At 42.7% G+C, this 15,957-nt stretch overlaps 2 protein-coding genes across 2 annotated transcripts; one reads left to right on the top strand and one right to left on the bottom strand.

Annotated features, from left to right (window-relative positions):
* Positions 1 to 379: 379 nt before the first annotated feature.
* Positions 380 to 4,016, top strand: THUMPD1 (THUMP domain containing 1). Its single transcript, XM_064672972.1, has 4 exons — positions 380 to 641; positions 901 to 1,081; positions 1,440 to 1,688; positions 2,290 to 4,016. Exons 1-4 carry the CDS (start codon positions 426 to 428, stop codon positions 2,613 to 2,615), a joined length of 972 nt encoding a protein of 323 aa, XP_064529042.1. The 5' UTR covers positions 380 to 425; the 3' UTR covers positions 2,616 to 4,016.
* A 93-nt stretch (positions 4,017 to 4,109) lies between these two features.
* LOC135423094 (acyl-coenzyme A synthetase ACSM4, mitochondrial-like) lies at positions 4,110 to 13,776 on the bottom strand. The gene is given in 15 exon segments (XM_064672967.1): positions 4,110 to 4,862; positions 5,183 to 5,302; positions 5,422 to 5,521; positions 5,611 to 5,738; positions 6,094 to 6,195; positions 6,401 to 6,481; positions 6,866 to 6,989; positions 7,459 to 7,486; positions 7,489 to 7,537; positions 8,277 to 8,433; positions 8,865 to 9,008; positions 10,954 to 11,161; positions 11,668 to 11,878; positions 12,315 to 12,651; positions 12,813 to 13,776. Coding segments are annotated over 14 exon segments (1,740 nt in total). The 5' UTR covers positions 12,516 to 12,651; positions 12,813 to 13,776; the 3' UTR covers positions 4,110 to 4,775.
* Positions 13,777 to 15,957: the final 2,181 nt, after the last annotated feature.

Here is a 15,957-nt window from a genome sequence, read left to right as displayed (position 1 = left end):
TGACATATAAGCTGTCGCAGTGATACCTCAGTGTGCACTTTGGCGAAATGATTCGCAGGGCACCTGGCGTCGCAATAAGGAATGCCTGGATTCTAAAACTCAAAGACTGAGTCTTAGAAGTTTAAGTGCCGATTTTAGGCAACACGTTCCCTGCCCTCCCCTCAATTCCGGAATCATGAACACAGGCTAGAGTTCGGGGGAAGCGAAAGCGTCAAGGGCTATAAGGGACGGCGTTTGGCCGCGGCTGAGCTCGCCCCGGAGCGCTGGTCACCCCGGGCCCGGCACCCAAACCCCATCGCCGCCGCCCCCCAGGCCCGGGCGGTGCCGCGGCCGCCGCTCCAGGCGCGGCGCTGTGCGGGCCGTGCGGGGGCCGCGGGGCGGGGGCGGCTCCGGCGCCATCGCGGCGGTGCCGGCGGAGCTGCCCGATGGCCGCGGCGGAGCCGGGGGCGCGCAAGCGGCGGCCCAAGGGGCACTTCGCGGCGGCGGGCCGGGCCAAGCGGCCCCGCGGCGGCGGCGGGCGGCAGCTGGAGGCCGGCATGCGCGGCATCCTCATCACCTGCAACATGAACGAGCGCAAGTGCGTGGGGGAGGCCTACAGCCTGCTCGGAGAGTACGGGGACCTGCTCTACGGGCCCGAGCAGGTGCGTGCGGCGGGGCCGGCCGGGCGCCCGGGGCTGGCGGGGGCAGCGCGGACCCGGCGGGGAGCGGCGCCCCAAGGCCTCTTGTCCTCTCCCTTTCTGTGTGTGAAGCAGCCCTGCTGTGCTCACCACACCCCCCCAGGGCCGGTTTCTGTCCGCGACCCCCTGTGCTGGCTGCGGGGACGGCCCGTGCCCGGCACCCCCCGGCCCCTGGTGATCTGCGGGCGCTGTGGCTCGGTACTCACTGACAGACTGTGTGAAGTTTTCAGATCACGAGGAGAGGCTGTCTGGAAGCGACAGGGAGGAGGATGAGGACGACGTTGAGGCGGCCCTGAAGAAGGAGGTTGGCCAGATCCGTGCCTCGACGGAGCAGAAGCTGCGGCGGTTCCAGTCGGTGGAGAGCGGTGCCAACAACGTGGTCTTCATCAGAACCCAGGGCATAGGTGGGACATCGGCTGATGCTGAGTAATGCAAACTGCTCTGAACACCCTTAGTGATAGGCCACAGAGCCTGGCTTCCAAGAAACACGTGTATATAAAAAAAATAGTGTTTCCCCTTCCCTTTGGCTGTGCCACTGAGTTCTGTCATTAATGGAGAAGCTAAGGGTAGAGGAATTGTGCTTTCACAAAATAAGCTTTCATTATCCAGTTTTGTTATAGTAAATCAGCTCTTTACATAAAAAGGATTTGAGGCTGACAGCAATGAAGCCAAGTGTGCATTTCCCCAGCTTATTATTTAGAGGGGGAAGGAGGGAGATAATGCCTTCTATTTGTTTCTCATACCTAACTCTTTTCCTTGTAGAACCTGAGAACCTGGTGCACCATATATTAAAGGATATGCATACCACTAAAAAGAAGAAAACAAGAGTCATTCTGCGCATGCTGCCCATTTCTGGAACTTGCAAGGCTTTCATGGAGGATATGAAAAAGTACACGGAAACGTTTTTTGAGCCCTGGTTTAAAGCCCCTAATAAGGGCACTTTTCAGATTGTTTACAAAGCTCGTAATAACAGTCATATGAGTAGGGAAGAAGTAATTAAGGAATTGGCAGGTATGTATGGATTTCACACAAAACAGAACAAGTATATACACAACCCACAGTTGCATGCACAGCATAGGTCAGACAGTTAAAAGTGATCTTAATGGGCACACATGTTTGTTGCTGAAAGCCTGTATGTTGAATTATAAAAGCTTCTCTAAGACTTAAAAAAAGCTTGACATCAGTATTTCTTGTTGCTGTTGATGTCTTAAGAGACAACAAGCAAAAGAGAGAACATTGATTATAATTTACAGTGTTGGTTAAATGTGCTTTGAAATAATTGTTCTCAGGCTTTTTCTCTGGCTGCTATATTGAAATAATGTGTTACTGTTTCCATTGAATTTTTGACTTATAAAATAGCTTCACCTTACTTGAGCATTTTGTTTCTTGGTAACTGTAGTGGGATCGTTTTTCAGCTACTCCAGTCTTACTGGTGGTGTATTCTGAGAGTCCTGCTCTGTTCTGCTATTTTAAGCAACTACAAAAATGAGTAATTAGCTAAAACTGAGGAGGATCTTGCCTTCTCGCTCTTAACTTTTATCCTTTCAATAAGGTGTACTTATGCTCTGAAACACTTTTCCCAGCATCTTTTAAACTGCATCTTCTTTTGCAGGAATTGTGGGCAGCCTCAATCCAGAAAACAAAGTTGATCTTAATAATCCACAATACACAGTTGTGGTAGAAATAATAAAAACCGTCTGTTGCTTGAGTGTGGTGAGAGACTATGTTCTGTTCAGAAAATACAATTTACAGGAGGTGGTGAAGAGCAACAAAGAAGACACACAACAAAACCCATCAAGTGTGACGGAAGAACAGAACTCAAAGGTAGTAAAACCAGAAACTGAGGAGGAGAAGAGCTCAAAAGAAGTAAAACAAGAGAACAAGAATCAAGGTGAAATAGAAGCTGAGCCCAAGGGGAATGATGCACTTACAGTGTAAAAAATGCGACAGAAGGGAAAAGTAAACATAATCCAAACGTATAAAAAAAGTTGCCCTAGAGTTCTGAAAGGGTGTTTTAATGAGGAGAGTGGGTTTTGTTTTGAGATCCTCTTTTTTAAAATCCACATGTGTAAGAATTTTAAAACTCACTGCAGGTGGAACAGATACTACAGCAAACGTAAGGGTGCTCAAGAGGACATCACCTTTCTGGTGAAGCTGGCTGTCCTACAGCTTTGTTCTGCATTTCCTTTACCTGGCACAAAAAACAGGAGTGTGTGCATGTATATGTAGCTGTAGCCATCCTGACATGTATGGAGTCTCCTTTGTTATATATGATGGCTACAGTAACCAAAAGGCAGCACAGAACCAGCTCTATGGTGAGAGATCTGGAAAAGACAGTTGATTGCAGAGGGTTTTGAAGGAAGTGATCTGACAACTGTGTAACTGCAGAACTCAGTAACATTTTTCTGTGTGAACAACAGAATTAGGTAAACCTGATAATTTCCTGTATGATGGAGGGTTTTATACATATATATATATATATTTACAGCTCTACAAGGATATGCTGTCTTGAAATGAATGGAAAGAACTGCTGTGATCAAAATACTTGAATATTATGAGACGATTTAGAGTAAGAGATTGAACTGTTCTAGAACAGTAGAAGTACAGTGCAGGCATTGCAGATGGTTTTATCAAAAACTACACATGTGTTTACATTAGCTGTGTATGCAGCAGTTACTGGTTTATAGAAAATGCTATAGTCACTGAACAGAATCCTTTTGACTAATCTGCTGCAAATAGCCTTTTGCTGCTCTTTCCAAAGAATTAATCCTTGAGGGATTTTATAAAGTTTTTTTTGTTTTTATTCTTTTCTTACATCTAAAAATTTGAATTTAAATACTGCTTGGAAACTTCTTCTGAAAGAAGCTCTCCATTTTACTATGCTACATAAGGGGAATTAAATTTTATTTTTTGGTACATTTTTGGCTTTACAGTAATAATTTTGTTTCAGATTGAAAGTAATGTTAGTGAGTCTTTCTGTTGTCTGTTACAACAGCTGTTTGAATATCCCAGTGACTTTTAAAAACCAACCAAAACCAGTGCAGCTATAACTTGCTTTCCAATAGGGTTTTGAATATGCTTCCTGTACAACTGTCTTGTTTTAGTATTTAATTTCTAGCATAAAAGCCTGTGCATTGCTAATGGGAGAAGACTCATCTTGAAGAACGCTACTTGTTACTTGTCTTGGTTTAATGAAAATGATGTGTTCAAGTCTCTCATAATTTATATTTTCCTGTTCTCTCAAAATTGTTTTAGAATTTGGAAAATGAAGATGACTTTTTTTCCCTAGTCCTGTCTTCCTTACCACCCATTTATTAAAACTCTGCTTTCTTACCTCCATTGGTGTTTTTTTTATATTTTAAAGCTTTTTATGTGTGGATTAAAACCAGCAATGTGTAGGTCACACAAAGGAAAGAACCATTTGAGACCAGATAGGAAGGCCAGCTGTGAATGTTTATTGGTGGCTGATGTTGGTGATCGATTCATGACAGCCTATTCATCTTCTAAGGACAAAGACTCAGGGGTAGTTAGTGGGGTATTTTTTGTTTACTTTCCTTCTCTCTCTCACTAACTCGTGTGCCTACACATCTTACAGTTTACTTCTGATTTTTCATAATTTGCACTTAGTGGACATCCATTGTTAACACATTAATTCCTAAATCTCGAGTCTTTCAAGGTTCATACAAACAGGCTGCTTAATTTGGATGCATGCAAGATCTGTGGCCATTTCTGGGAACTTCATTCCATACTGTCATGATTTCCTCATTAATAAGCCTCTTGTGAGTTAAAATACCCAGTCTCAAAGAATGAACACACTGCACTTTCACCTGACAATCACTTGTACTGTAATTCTGAATTATGTTAGATGGCTGGAAGATGTGTTTGCACATGCCTTGCTAAGGATGCTTGGTTTTTGTTAGGCAAGAACACAAGCATTTAAAAACCAGACAGTTGGAGTGTTTAAACTTTGTGCATTATTGCACAATCACTGCCTAACAGGTGAAATATAATCCTGTATTGGTGTTTACAGTTGTAACAGAAGAGCTCCATTATGAATGACACTGATAGGGGTAGGCTGTTTTAAACCATTTATCAACACTAAATCTGTCTCCACTCCTTGTTCCTCAGTTCATTCCGCCTGATTTTCCCAGAGATTGTCTTTGGCAGCTGCTGGACAAATTCAATCTGATTCAAAAGAGGAAAAAAGTAAAATGAGCATTTATGATTATTTTTTTTTAAAAAAGCATAGATCTCCATCCTACTTAAATTTAAACAAGATTTTGGGAAAGTAATTTAGTTTTAAACTGTGTTATTTTTCAAAATAATCTTTAAAATAATACTTGACATATTCCTGCACAGCACATATTTGGCTTTTTTTTTGTCATTTGTTATTGTGTTTTAACTGAGTCTAATATTTCTGTTTCGAAACTTCCCATGGTTAAAATTGGTGTTTGGGATTTTTTTTTTTTAATTTTTGTTTTTATTATTTGTTTGTGCTTACTTGCCTTTCTGGGGTATTTATATGGAGCAGTGACTTTCTTGACATGCTCTTGCAATTCACAGGCCAGTTTGTTTGGATCCTGTGACTTAAAAGAAGGAGACAAGACCACGAAAGCTTTTACCACCTAAAAAGGGAAAATAAATTAAAAATACAGCATTAATTCAACTAGAGCAACCTAAAAAATGAAGCAATTAATTGAGAATTAGGGGGCCCTCTTTGAATAGACGAGTGAGCACTAATTACCTCCCCTCTGATGGGATCTGGGCTGCTTACAACAGCTGCCTCAGCCACAGCTGGGTGCTCTATCAGGGCACTCTCCACTTCAAATGGCCCGATACGATACCTGGGGGAGACACAGTAGATGTTTAATACATGACAAGGTATAGGGTTATTTCCAGACACTTCTTGGCATTTTAACTGAAATCTACAAACCCAGAGGAGATGATGACATCATCAGATCTACCCATAAACCATATGTATCCATCCTCATCCATGCTCCCTCTGTCTCCGGTGATATAGAAGTTCCCACGGATTGTGGAAGCTGTTTTCACTGGATCGCCCTGTTGAACAAGCAACAATAACATGTTCTAAATATTGAGAAACCTTAAGCTTAGAGATGAGTTTTGCCTTTTTGGACACTACTCATAGTGTCTTTCACTGCTTGTTTTCTCTCTCAAGAATGTAAGAGCTTGTGCTTCCTTCTTTCAGAGGGGAAAGCTTATCACAAGGGCAGACAGAGAACTAAAGATCAAACAGAAGGTCTGCAAAGAATGGGGGAGAGAATGGAAGTTTCATAAGAACTTTGTCAAGTCAAAAAGAGCAACAGCTCTTTGGTGTTGCAGCTACTCCTGTTGGTGTAAGTACATACCACGCTGCAGACCTAAGGGGGCTTCTGAAAATTTGCTTTTGACTTACCACATATTGAGTGAAAAAAGTAAATGGCCGCTTCGCATCCACTTTGATAGCAATGTCTCCTTCTTCCCCAGGAGGCAGAACACTGCCATTCCCATCTATAATCTGCAATAGTAAAGGCAAATGGGTGATTAGAACTTCCCATTTTGAGAGAGCCATGTTCTAAAACTTACCAGCAACCAACAGCTCAACCAAAAAAAGTCAGCCTGCCCTGAATCACCACTGTATGGTACAGAAACTTGGGCAGCAAGTTGCACTCTTGTGTTTTACTTCTGTGAAATCAACAGCAAACAGAAAAGGGAACCCATACCTGAACATTGTAGGGGGGAGCTGCCTTCCCCAAGGAACCTGGCTTAATTTTCATTCCTTTCATATTTACACATATGATTCCCTGTTGGAAAAGACAAACAACCAGCCGAGGTAATTCACTGTCATCCCTGAGCAGTCACATCCCTGTTCCTATTCATGTGCTACTGTTGAGTGAGCACAAGATCTAAATCTTCCATCTGTGCAAGCCAGAACATTTGTGAACTTCACCAAGAGTCTTGGACAGATAGCTCAAGATATTTTACAGCGTACGTAGCCTTTAGAAGCAGTATCGTGACCAAGCCGTTATTCCAAGCAAAACAATAAACCTTGTAGCAATGCCACAGATTTTAAGTCTTTTAGTCAAATATATGTATGGCCAAGTTCCCTATTTACCAAGAGGAATGAGATATCAGAGTCCCCTGAGTGACAGCCAAGTTGTAACCCTTTACAAAACATCTGAACATACAATTTCGGTTTGGCCGTAGCCTTCATAGATCGTCAGTCCTGTTTGGCGTTTCCACTGTGCCATCACTTCTGGGTTCAGTGGTTCCCCTCCAGTCAGACAGTGCCTCAGCGTCTTGAATGCATACCTTCACAGACAGAGGACATTGCTGAGAAGCAGAGGACAGAAAGGGACAAATTCTGCTCTCCCTGACGTCTGTATGGCCAACCCCATGACTTCTGGACACACCAAACTCTCATTTTAAGAGGTGAGGTTAGGGTTGAGAGAGAGCCTAGAGTGCCTGTTGGAGTGGGCCTGGAAGGGGGCTGCCAAAGGTGAGCTGCAAAGATGCACAGGACTGATGGCAGTGCAGCCACACAAGTACTTGCAAGGGCTGAGTTCTGTATTTGCTGTTGGTAACACCTCGGGGCAGTTGGAAGTGCCCGAGGGGTGGATTTCCTCACTTCTCTCTGCTGTGCTAAGGCAAAGACTCTGCCTTCTCACAGCCCCTGCCTATAACACAGAATCTTCACCACTCTGAGAGTTTAAGTGGCTATGAGGGCCATCAAAATCAACTGTTCAAGAGCCAGGCAAAAGTTTGAACAGACACGTGGTACCTGCTGAGGTCGTGCTGTACCAGCATCGGTAGACAGTTGGGGCACTGCACAGAGTGGTCACTGGGTATCTGCACAAGGTCTGCCAAATTAAAGAAAAAAGGAACAGAGAGTTAAACAATATTGTTTAGGGGGGAAAACTGCTGCTGGCTATTCTACTCTGTACTAGGGCACAAATTGTAAGACATGATTAAAATCTCACTTACATGAAAAGCAAAATAATTGCTGTCACTGTCAGTGTTGAGGAAGGATGTTACAGTGCCCAAACACCAGCTGAAGAGGTGATACACTGACTGTGGAATCACTGGTGTACCTAATTTGTCCTAATGCTGACTTGAAGCATGAGCACTATCCCTTGGTGTGAAACCTTGGCCCTGAAGGTGTACTCTTATCTTTGTGCTAGATTAAAACTCAGATTGGCTTGAGAAGCTTGAAAATAATTTCCTTTAAGAACAAGCCATTCTCACAGCTACGGCGTTTTCCAGTACTGACTTGTCTTTCTTCAGGGTCACAGCTGTGTAATTAAAATATTAATTTACATGTAATTCAGCTCATTTATCATTTCAGTAGTGAAATACAGTAGGGGAGAGGTCTAGGTAACACCAATAACTCCTACTGATTGGAAGCTGCTGATAATATCCTGTGCCCAAAAGAATCATGCTGCAAAAATCCTTCCTGTATTATATTCCTATTCAATCACCCTATGGTTATACCATCTTAAAACAGCTAATCCCATAAACCTAAGAGGCTTAGTTTTGTGGCCTGCCTGGAAAACAACATGAAATATGAGTAACTGTTCATTGTGAGCATGGTGTTCTTACATTTAAGATTCCTCTTGGATCAAACTGTGGCATGGCATGTACAAAAACACATGTGCCCTGGGACCATGGACCAAAAATGCTTCCGGTAGCTCCCTTTACCCAAGCAGGGTCTGATATGTTCCACATGATGTCTGAGGGAGTCAGATTCATCCAGTACCTGTTGAAGACAAAGGTGGCCAATATAAGGAAGTCCGCAAGTGGAAATTAAAAATGTGAGGGTTTGTTGTTGTTTGGTGGATTTATTTTTTCTTTAGAAAGGCATGGTAAATTTGATCTGAAACTCAAGAGCTCAAATAAATGCCTTTTGCCTAACATTTATACTGACAGCAAAGATAAAGAAAATCAAATGGTATCCCAACTCATTATTTAATCTGGATAAACAGGCAAGTAGTTTCTAAAACGGAGCCATATACTGTATTGAACGAGATCCTTGTCTTATGCATACAATTCAGCTGAGGAGACCAAAAGAAATGGCACATACAAGATTGTGGGAGCCTCATAATCTATCATAATTTTACCACATACAAAAGTTCTTCTGTTTGCTTCACATTTCAGTGTTGTAAAGGCATAATTAGATTAATACTTTACCTTCCACAGAGGAAAAAACCCAGACCAAAGCTTCCATAGGAATGTTCAACCATTTTGGGAGAGCCTGTGGTGCCACTGGTAAAATAAATTACCATTGGATCCCGACTTTTAGTCTTCACGCAGTTATGGACAGCAGGGGCAGCCCTTAAATAAAAAAGGAAAGGTTATGTGAAACAGTGGATGGTGTTATTCAGCATCCTTTGCTTGGATCCCTTGTGCCCAACATATGCAGGACTGTATAGTGAGCTATAAGGTATAAGAAATTAGATCCCCTTGCTCTTGCACTGCTAGTTCTGATTTTGCTCCCTAACCATATTCCATGTCCACCTTGTCCTGAGTAAAAACGCCAACTGAATCTCTTCTATTTGGCTTCCTTAACAACGACCAAAATGCCCAGTGTCTTGTGTTTGACTCAAGTCCCCCCAGTAAAGCGTATCTCCAGTCTTAACGGGTTTAGCTGAGGGAGGACCCACCATTTACGTTGGTAGGTGGACCCAGTAGTTAATTATCTTTGCCATGTTTGAGAAGTGTGGGGAAGCTCAAACTCTTCATTGTCTGGCACATGACAGGGATATATTGCTCATCTCTTACTAGGATGAGAAAGCAAAACTCTTTTGTTTTCTCTGCCAGACTGATATTTGAAAAGGTTTTGCTTGACATGCAAACATTGCCCATTCCTGCAAGGTTATGTGTGAGAAGTCTGCCTCCCCGGGCCAGCTGTGTCCTGGTGCTGGCTGGCAGGCAGAGATGCTGCCCAGGAGCTCCCACTCCAGAGCTCCACAGCCTCTGGCCAGCTCAGCAGTCAGCAAAGGCACCTGAGGACATGGGGAGCTGGAAGTCAGGGCAATCAGCCAGGCAGACAGACTGACAGCGGTCTGTGGAGACCACGAGCCAGGCAGGATGGCAGGACAGAACTCTGGGAAGACTGGGAGCCTGACAGCTGAGCAGCCCTGGAGCCAGCCAGCACTTTGAAGGCAGCCTGTGGGGAACCCTGCCAGCCCACCTGCCTGACCGCCAGCGACAGCCTCTGCAGGACTGACACAGCTCCAGACCAGACGGAGGTTTTATCAAATCTGCTTTACCCTCTGCCATGGAGCTGAGCCATGCAATATTAGCCCAGCATGAAAGAAGATTCATCAAACTGACAATGTTTTGGTAGCTCTGGGAGGTTTGAGAATGCAGTGTTACTGCTTCCTCTGCCTTCCACTTTGGTGACACTGAAGTAGGCAATTGACTGAAGGAGCAGGTGGAAATACAGTGGGATTGTACAGTGGTCTGCACAGATGATGCTTATTCAGACACCTGTGGTTGTGAGAACATATGGTACATCTTATAAAGCTCTTAAAGAGACTGGAGAGCTTGGATCCTACCTTGAAAGAACAGTTTTAGCTATACAGGTGCTTTAACAAAGTATCAGCTGGTAAAATCACACTGAGGGGCCTCGAGGAGATTGCAGCAGGGTGTTTGCTTCCCTGCCTCACTCTGCCCCTCCACCCCTTTCACAATCCTCACACTGCAGCGAAGAGCTGCCTGTTGGGTGCCATTTCAGTAGCTGCTTTTCAGCAGCCGCAGAATCTCAGAATACTCTGAGTTGGAAGGAACTCACAGGGATCACTGAATCCAACTGCTAAGCAGTGAAGCAGGTGGATTCCTAACAGACATTAGGTTCATTTTACAGTGCCCTTTTTAGCCATTCATAGTGAAAAGCTATTCACATTAGCCTCATTATCATCAAGTTTTAGGAATATGTATGGGAATACTTTGTATAGAGTATTTCTCATTGTCTTTTAGGTGGTAAATAGGCCCCAGCTATCAATAAAAGAGGCATTCCTGTCCACTTTTCTGTATTGTTTCATAGTCTTATGTAACAAACTTAGACATCATAAGACTACTTATTTTTTTAATTAGAAGTTTGGCTACTCTCAAATATTCCTTTTCTACATAGAAAAGAGACTAAATTGCCTTCTTTTCTACCTTCTCAAAGCTTTCTAGTTCATTAATAAGATACAAGTGCACAGGAGTGTTTAAACGACATGAAAAATTTTGCAGTAGAGGTAACTATAACAGAGTTAAGGTAGAAGGCACTTACTTGAGCAAATCACTAAAGTTCAGCCACTCAGCCCTGCTGCTTTCAGATACAATTAGCTTTGTTTTCAGAAACTGGCACTTAGATGCAACTGAGTCCACTGCAGGAGCAAGAGCATCAGTTGTAATAATGCACTTGGCCTTCGAAGCCAGCAGTCGATAGCAAATGTCTTGTGCTGTCAGTTGTGTTGTCCCTGGGATGATGATAACACCTGAAAGTGCAACAAAATTGGAAATTCACTAAGTATTTTCCCCTTTTAGTCCTTGTCACTTTACAGCTTCTCCTGATTTGTTGAATACCAGCACTATTCAATCCAGAAATGAGAAAGTGTTAAAACAGGTTCCACACACCTGAACTTGAATACAGATATGAGTACAAAATAGCTTCTGTTTCTGTGAGGTCCTTTACTACAGGCACAATGAAAGTAGAAAGTATTAACTTTGGGGCAATAAACACTATCAGCTTTAACTGAAGCCTGTTGAAGCTAAACTGATTTAACACAACCAAATTGACTTAACAACTGCTGCGGAAGGTGAAAGAAAAATGATGAAGGTAATTCCATCAGTCACAAAAGACTTCCTCAGTCACCCCTTTGATTGTCAAATGTACAAGTGAGGAAGTCAAATAAGGAATCCAATTATTAAATGAGTTGTTAATCAACTTTTGACACAGAAGGTAACAATCAATCTACAGACCATTAGGAATGATACAATTCACCTGTTCGGATACAAGCCACGTTCAGCAGCCACCACTCTGGGATTCGGGGTAGAATCACTAAAACCCTGTCTCCCCTTTGCAGACTGCAGGGTCCAGAGAGCACATTGGCCACTTTTTGGGACAGGAAGCCCAGCTCTCCAAAGCTCCATTTAATTTCATCTCCTTTTCCATTTATCCACCACAGAGCTGGGTTTGATGGTCCCTTTCGTTCCTACACACAATAGGGGCAAATAACATTCTGGTTACTTCTGAGTCTCCTGTAGTTCCTTACAAAAGTTTAGGGATGCTCCAATCAGTGGAATCTGATAGTACTATGTATTCTAGGGCAGGGATATTAAGCACATTTTGGTTAAAAGAGCCCTTTTCCAAGGTGTGTATATCTACTTGATTTGCAATTCTCATAAATTACTTAGAGGCTTTCATGAACCCCGCACTGCTGAATTAGAGTCACAGAGACAAACCACCAGGTCCCCTCTGATGCAAAAGCAAATTGCCTCTCCTTTCTCTGCAATGTAAGATCATGTTAGAACAGAAATCAAGGAGGAAATTCTGGTCCCACTGAAGCCAGTGATGGTTTTAGACTTGGCTTTGGGGACTGGAGCACAGTTTCACTAAAAATACTGAATCTACAGGGTCAGAAGTGCTACCTTTTCTATTTGAGACCACTTGTCCAGCACATCACTTGCAAAATTGAAGTACTCAGGTACTTGCTTTTCACAGCGACCGATAGCTTCATAATCTGAGAAATTCAAAGGTGCAAAAGTCTTGTGATACTGGTGGAATAACCTCCGAAGTGTCTGGATGCTCCGTGGGGACCGCAACGCTTGAAATTCAAGTAAAGTCTTCATGGCACAAAAGCAGGTATACAGGGGTTTTGAAGAAACCCCTTTCTTTGCAGAAAGAAGCTACTTCAGTGTTCTTGATAAAAAACAGCAAAGTATAATTGCTCTCTGGTACTTCACCCTTCTTCATAAAAGCGAGAATCTTGTGAAGAAAAAGGAATAAAACACAGCATTATAGTTTGGTTGGTTGTTGTTATTTTTTACATTAGCTGATGGCGTCTTCAATTTTTCAGAAGACTAAGTATTTTAACAACTATTAAGGAAAAACTTATTTATCAGTGTGTTTAAATAAGTTGTGCTTACCTGGAGAGGTTATTTGTGATCAGGTGAGACTTCTTACAACTCCTCCTCATGTACCTTGCCTAGTACTTAATTGGCAAGTATTCCCTCCTCCTGGCTCCCTCCAGTTCTGTGAGCAATTGTAGCTCCTCATTAGTATCACACATCACATTCCATAGTGGGCTTTACTTCCCCCAAGAGCACAGATTTCTTTTCTGCAGTTAGCTTCCAAAAGAAAGGCACAATTGCTGAGAAAGTTTAGAGCAGATGGAAAGAGCACTGAGTATGAGTGACTGCATTTCTGGTTCACTGCCTTTGGAGAATGGATAATCCACCATAAATTAATATATAACTCTATTCTGTGGCATCAGTGACTTTGGAAATGGTAACAGTGGGGCTTTATTTTCAGATTCCAGACTTAAACATAGTATGAGAATTGGTATGATATGAAGATTTGAAGATTTTCATAAGCCTGGTGCCAATAAATATCACCTATAATGTCTGATGGACACTTCTATGGAGCAAGTATGTGCACTTCAGACGTGGGCCATCAGCTCTGTGGAGGACAATAAGAACTCAAACTACGAAGTCATTGCTATGAAACTGGGTGACAAAGGGATGAGACACAAAATCCATGGTTTAGTGGTGGATTTGGCGGTGTTAGGATTACAGCTGGATTGTGTGACTTGCAAGGTCTTTTCCAACCAAAATGATTCTGTGATTCTATACAGAGGTAATAAAGGGTATAATTGAGGATCAGAGTTAGGAAACAGTTAGAGATGCTGCTAGAAACAGCAAACACAGATAGCAGTGGTGGAAGTAATGGACGATGCAGAGGCAGAACCAGGCTGTTAGAACCCATGTGTGGAATCTCTGCAGGCATCAATGTATGGCCAATGTTTCAGGAAAGCTGCTGAATTACAGTGTGTTAGTATCTGAAAGTTTTCAAATCACTTTTGCAAATGGAATGTAAGCTCTGAAATTACTCAGAACTAAGCTGTCCAACCTGGCATCTGTTGTACAACCTCTCTTTCCCTGTCTTCTGTGTCTCTCTGGCATGTCACCTTCTTTCAGGTAGCTTCAAATTTTACAATTCCCTTGAAAAAATGTAATACTTTCAGCATGCAAATACCCCCTACAGTGGGGTTTATTTTTTGTTCGAGGTCTAATTCTGCTCCTAAAGAAATAAATTCTCAACTATTCTCTGGTTTCAGTAGTGCAAGCTTAGACACATTTAGATTAATGTAATCTACACAGACACAGCATTTTGTGCGTTTGTTTTCTCTCTGTTTTTGACCTCAGACAATAACGTGCTTTGTAGCTGGAAAGCAAAGCAATATCCATATCAGAGCTTAAGGGGGTGAAAGAGGCGAGATCCACCTGCAGAACCCTCCTGGCACAGCCTCTCCTGGGACTTGTGTTTGTTAGCCAGTTAATTGTTGTCCTGAAAGGTCATCAACAGCTTTACCACAGAGCACATTTGCTGTTTTCCCAGGCTCTGGTACAACAGCAGGTGTGTTTATGGGTAGTACACAGCAGAACCAGGAAAACTGAAGATAAATGACCCTGTGCCCTTATTTTGGTTCACTGGTGTTTTTGTGCTCCTAGTAAACACAGCCTTGGTCAGAGAGTTCAACTACTACTTTTATCTTCTGAATCAAGTGCTGTAGCAGCACTGTGTGAAGTGCAAGTGCTACAGAGAGGTAACAAGAAATGTGAGATGTGCCCTAACAGGGATGATCTAAACCTCTGCTGCACACATACCCACGTTATGGAAATATCTCACAGTCTGAACTGACTACTCAGTCCAGGAAATCCGTGATTATATTTAATCCTGAAACTACACAACACAGAGATAGAAGTCTGATCATCAACAACAGTTAAAAAACATTCTCACAAAATAATATTAGTCACATACTCAAATTTTATAATTTCCTTTAAAAAAAATGTAACACTCTCAGCATGCAAGTACTCCCAAGAGTGGGGTTTATTTTTCATTTGAGGTTTAATTCTGCTCCTAAAGAAATAAATTCTCAACTATTTTCTGGTTTCAGTAGTGCAAGCTCAGATCCATTTAGATTAATGTAATCTACACAGACACAGCATTTTGTGCATTTGTTTTCTCTCTGTTTTTGACCTCAGACAATAACGTGCTTTGTAGCTGGAAAGCAAAGCAATATCCATTTCAGAGTTTAAGGGTGGCTTTGAGTAATGGCACTGCAGTTACAAAAATAAAGGCCAGTCTGATTTTCCCTCTTCTATCATTATTTTCAAAACCCTCCCATGTACATTTAAAATTATAGAGAATATATTGCTTTAGAAATATCCCAAAGCATCAGAACAAAAATTGGTATCTTCTACCCTTACTCAGAAGGTTGTCCAGCACCTCTTAAGACTGACAGGGAACAGGATGCTAGAAGACACAGAAGTCCAGGGTGAGCATGTTCTGGTCAGGAGCTCAGCAGCAAAGCTAAGCTCTTCCCCACTCTGTGTTTCTTAGTTTCTTCCTTTGAATGTTCCCAGAGATCCTCTTTGGCAGTTGTTGAACAAGCCCCAACTCATCTGTGAAGAGAAATAACAATACTTAGCAGTTTGACACAGTTTCATTCCAAGCTATGTTTCTGTGGCAAGCCTGCAAATATAAAAGCTATGGGGTCTTTTGAGAATTAAGCGGGCAGGCAGCACATCAGTCCCAGTGCCCAGCACAAAGAATGAGTTATGTTTTAAAGAAACAGAGAATATCAGTTGTTGACTCAGTAATTCCTGAAATCAGTAGTGCAGGACAAGCACACACCACTGAATTTGAGCCCAACCTGGACTTCAAAGGGACCAACTGAGAGGCTTTATTTGGTTGCTTAAACCCTGGGCAGTGAGGCAGAGAGGGACTCCTGCACACATAGCAAACACAAATGTTTTGATTCATCTGTTTGTTTCTTCCTTTTCTTCCTGGTCAGGTTCAGGTTTTGCGTCATTACAAAGCTGCAGTAACACGTTGGCAAGTCTGACAGACCAACATGCAGCCTGAGCAGTCTGTGACTGCAGCAGAGAGGAAACCTCCCGAGCCAGCCCTTCCCTGCTGAAATGAGCCATTTGCACCACGAGACCAGGGGACAATCTAGCCAGATCTGTTTAAAGCCCAACACAGACCAACACCAAACCCCAAGAATCT

This window comes from Pseudopipra pipra, chromosome 16 (genome assembly GCF_036250125.1).
Source record: "Pseudopipra pipra isolate bDixPip1 chromosome 16, bDixPip1.hap1, whole genome shotgun sequence".
NCBI lineage: Eukaryota > Metazoa > Chordata > Aves > Passeriformes > Pipridae > Pseudopipra > Pseudopipra pipra.
This window is presented reverse-complemented; position numbering and strand designations above follow the sequence as displayed.

Coding starts and splice junctions, on each gene's coding strand:
- THUMPD1 (XM_064672972.1), top strand. CDS start 426: ATGGCCGCGGCGGAGCCGGGGGCGCGCAAGCGGCGGCCCAAGGGGCAC. Junction 1,082..1,439: donor CATCAGAACCCAGGGCATAG/GTGGGACATCGG, acceptor TTTTCCTTGTAG/AACCTGAGAACCTGGTGCAC. Junction 1,689..2,289: donor AGTAATTAAGGAATTGGCAG/GTATGTATGGAT, acceptor CTTCTTTTGCAG/GAATTGTGGGCAGCCTCAAT.